Source organism: Nicotiana attenuata, chromosome 3 (genome assembly GCF_001879085.1).
Source record: "Nicotiana attenuata strain UT chromosome 3, NIATTr2, whole genome shotgun sequence".
In the NCBI taxonomy this organism is placed as follows: domain Eukaryota; kingdom Viridiplantae; phylum Streptophyta; class Magnoliopsida; order Solanales; family Solanaceae; genus Nicotiana; species Nicotiana attenuata.
Genome location: NC_031991.1, coordinates 9,467,097 through 9,471,404, shown reverse-complemented (window position 1 = coordinate 9,471,404; position 4,308 = coordinate 9,467,097). Strand labels below are relative to the sequence as shown.

General features: G+C 34.3%; 1 protein-coding gene across 1 annotated transcript in view; it reads left to right on the top strand.

Annotated features, from left to right (window-relative positions):
• The window catches only part of LOC109223286, a 2,832-nt gene continuing 1,677 nt past the window's right edge, over window positions 3,154-4,308 (top strand). Inside the window, exon 1 of the mRNA XM_019387539.1 lies at window positions 3,154-3,505. Coding sequence (XP_019243084.1) covers window positions 3,214-3,505 — 292 coding nt within the window. The 5' untranslated portion in view covers window positions 3,154-3,213. The remainder of the gene's footprint in view (window positions 3,506-4,308) is intronic.

The following is a 4,308-nucleotide window of genomic DNA, read 5'->3' as shown; positions in this document are numbered from 1 at the left end:
CCTTGAAACCCTCTTCAAAATCGCCCAAAAACTCTCCAAGTCCGAAGTGAAATATGTTACTCTTTCAAAAATTCGTGAAGAAGACTAATTTAACATTCTGCCCAGGCTTCTCGCTTCTGCGGTCCCGTTTCCGCTTATGCGGGACCGCTTCTGCGCCCATTATACCGCTTCTGCGTTTTTTTCACTTAAAGGCTTCGACCGCTTCTGCGACCCAGAAATCGCACCAGCGGGACCGCTTCTGTGGTCCACACTTCCGCTTCTGCGGAACTTGCCCTGAGTCCAAGACTCGCTTCTGCGACTTCCTCCTCCGCTTCTGCGTGATCGCACCTGCGGTCCCATAACCGCAGGTGCGAAAATACAAGATACCAACACACCTTAACCATGCAAAAATTCTGAAACTCTTCGTTTAACCATCTGAACTCTCCCCGAGGCCCCGGAAACCTCAACCAAAAATACCAATGCATCCTACAACGTTATTCAAACTTGTTCCAATGATAAAAACACATCCAACAACACAAAAATCATCAATTCTCATCGAATTCAAGCCTAAGTTCTTCCAAAACTTCCGAAACACGCATTTGATCAAAAACCCGACCAAACACCTCCGAATCATCTGAAATTTTGCACACACATCCCAAATCGCCTAACAAAGCTACTGCAACTCTCGGAATTCCATTCCGACCCTCGGATCAAAATCTCACCTATCAACCGGAAATCGCCAAAAATACTAACTACGCCGATTCAAGCCTAATTCTACACCGGACCTCCAAATTCACTTCCGATCACACTCCTAAGTCACAAATCACTCCCCTAAGCTTACCAAATCACCGGATCCACATTCGAGCCCTCTAACTCATAGGTCAACATCCGGCTGACTTTTCCAAAACAAGCCTTCCTTAAAGAGACTAAGTGTCTCATTTCTACCAAAACCAATCCAAATCAACTCTAACACACCAAATACTGATAATGAAACATGAAGAAGCATAAAAATGGGAGAAACGGGGCGGTAACTCATGAGACGACGGGTCGGGTCGTCACACTTACCTAGTCGCAGAGACTAGGTGCCATCATGACAATTCATGAAGGAAGAATTTGGATTGTGACATCAAGTTTCAAACTTGTACATGTAACTATACATCTTAATGAATCTGCAAGAAGTCTTTCATGCAAAAGGGCAGGTGGCACATGCAGGGTGCCAATTGAACCCATAAGAAATCAATTGCCAGTTATAACGTTACGGTCTCTCAAAAATTAAAACTCAGAGATTAATAGAACAGAAATCAGTAAATGCTAATTCAAAATAGATATCCTCTAATTAACATGAAGTATCAAGAGCAAAATTAAAATTGACCAACAACATTCATGATATCGTTTTCGGAGAATTTATGATGAATTTTCTTGGATGAACATCTTTTACAGAATATCAAGTTCTAATAAATAAAATATTAGGAAATAATAATATTTTCTCCTAAAGCACATCAAAAGCTCACTCCTCTCCATACTGATAAGATATCATTGTTGTAGACCTGAAAAAGAATAATTTCCCAAAGTCAATGGTTGCATAAACGGGAATACCGTATACACCAAGTTTTTCTTGTCCCAAAATTATGATAATCGACACTACAAACAAATATAAAGACACTACATTAAAAATAATTATTACTTTGTATATCGGGATTACCTTGTCAAGAAGTCAGAGTATTGTAGGCAATCAAGAGTATCCTCGCGCTGCTTTATCACCACATGAAAGGAGAATTCTGCTAAAGCGNTATTTTATAACTGGAAAACTTAAGCTGGAAAACTGCTTAAGTTTTTCGGTTACAAAGACAAAAACTTCAGCTGAAGTTTTCCAGTACAAAAGAAAAACTTCAGCCCTGTGGGCTGAATTTATGTGAAAAAGCGGGTACGCTTGCAATTTTTTTTCAAAGCGGGCATAAGTTAAAATGTAGCACAAAAAACGGGTATAGATGCAAATGCCCCTAACATTTCAAGAGATATCACAACTTTGGACTTCCAGATAAAACGTATAAGTAATTATAGTTTTAGGGCTTAATTAATCGACTCTTGTGGTCCTAAATAGTCATAATTAAGATTTAACGCCATAAAAACAATAAGGAGAACCCTAAGCGTCCTATCGTGTCATCCATTTACCATTTAACTAGTTTATTATATCTACAAATTTATTGAAATTTATTTATCTTTATTACAATATATAGTTACCTCTTTGTATACCAATCTTGTTAGTATATAGTTTGATCGAAAGGGCGAAAATGCCACTCAACTTGTGATGGGTAAATTTGTAAATTAATTTTCAATTTAAACTGTTCCTACTTTTAGTATAGTATGATATATATATATATATATATATATATATATATATATATATATATATATATATGATTCAAATGTAAACGCACATTAGCATTATTGGGTCCGCCACTTTAAAAATAAAGCTAGCTAATCATGACAACTAGAATAATAACAGTAATTATTAAAGTCATACAATGAAGAAAAGTGTTACGGTAAAGAAAGTCAATGAATCTTGTTCACAAAAGCTTCAAAATAATGGTTTATTCTATGCTCTAACAAAGTATGACACTTTTAGATCAAGATATTTCACAAAAATTCCAACTAATATATTTTTAGTGGTCTAAAATTGCAGAAATAATTATGACAAAATTATTTCTGCATTGTCATACACGGCCCGCATGGTGGTCCACATTTCATCTTTTTATTGAAAAGCATTGATTCTTCTGAAGCAAAGACAAAACAATGAATATACTCCACAAAAATCTTAACTAGTATATTTTTAGTGGTCCAAAATTGAAGAAACAATTATGACAAAATTATTCTTGCAGTGTCACACACGGCCCACATGGTGGTTCACATTTCGTCTTTTTATTAAATGTAGATTCTTCTAAAGCAAAAGATAAAACAATGAAGATACTCCACAAAAATCCTAACTAGTATATTTTTAGGGATAAAAAATTAAAGAAATAATTATAATGTGTCACACATGGCCAACATGGTTCAGATATCTGTCTTGTTATTAAAATGCATTGATTCCTCTAAAGCAAAAGACAAAACAATGAAAGCTAAAGACTAAACTATCGGCTAATTCTTATGCATGTGTGACTATAAGTATTCATGAATCTTCTACCTATTTTCACACAAATAAATCTGGGTAACATTAATAAAATAGGAAGATTCAATATGGAGGGAAAGATAGGCGTTAAATTACTTTTTGTGCTTGCAATTCTTCTCTTTTCAGGGTCACCCGTGTCTTCTGAATCTGTGTTCGATTGCCTGGTAAGGACAGGAGGCATTGTTTATGCGACTCAATGTATACTCACCCTTGTTTCATGCATGGCAAAGTGCGCTCTATTTATCGAATGCCCCTCTATGGAATGCTACCGGTCTTTGGCTTCAAATGTGGCTGATAAAAGTGGTGCTTGTAACTATGAATGTGCTTACGGAAAATGCATGAACTATATTCTCCTTAATGGTATAAGTATTCTCTCCTCTCTCTCTCCCTCTTATGATTTGGATGTCAAACTAAACTTATGAAAATATAGTATATATATATATATATATATATATATATATATATATATATATATATATATATATATTCGCACATGAATTTGAGCATAACAACAATTAGCCCATCCAAAAAATTGACCCAGCTTCGGCAACCTATTTAGCCAAAATTGATCAGCAGCAAAGCGTATGAAAATATCAAAAACCTAAATTTTACGGGCTTACCTGGTTAGATAAAGTTATGATAATAAAAGAAAAAGCTTTATTCATTTTGATTTTGTGTTTAAACGAATTGTAAAAGAATGAATAAACAAAAAGAGAATTACACATAAGTACAGTAATGAATAAACAAAAAGAGAATTACACATAAGTACAATCAACGCACACATATTGCAATCAGGTGACCTATGTATAACTTTGCAATGTTATAGCCCAAATTAATAGACCAAGATTCAACATCCAACTTCAAATAGGTTCTCGAAAATACTATTCAATTTTATTTCTTAAAGCTTAAACTTCTAATCCAATTTCAGAATCAATAATTGTGGTTCACACATCATTTAAACAAAACAAATCCTTTTGGGTGGTGAAAATTAAGTTCTTAAGGTAATCCACCATTATTGAGCAAGCTTAAATAAGTGTATTTAAAATTCGAATATTATTTTATAAGCAATTTGGAGTGAGTATTGTTTAGATTTGTTAGAAATAGTCTAAGGAGGTTATTTATAAAATTTGAAATTTAATGGAGTATTTGTATTTGTAATTTTT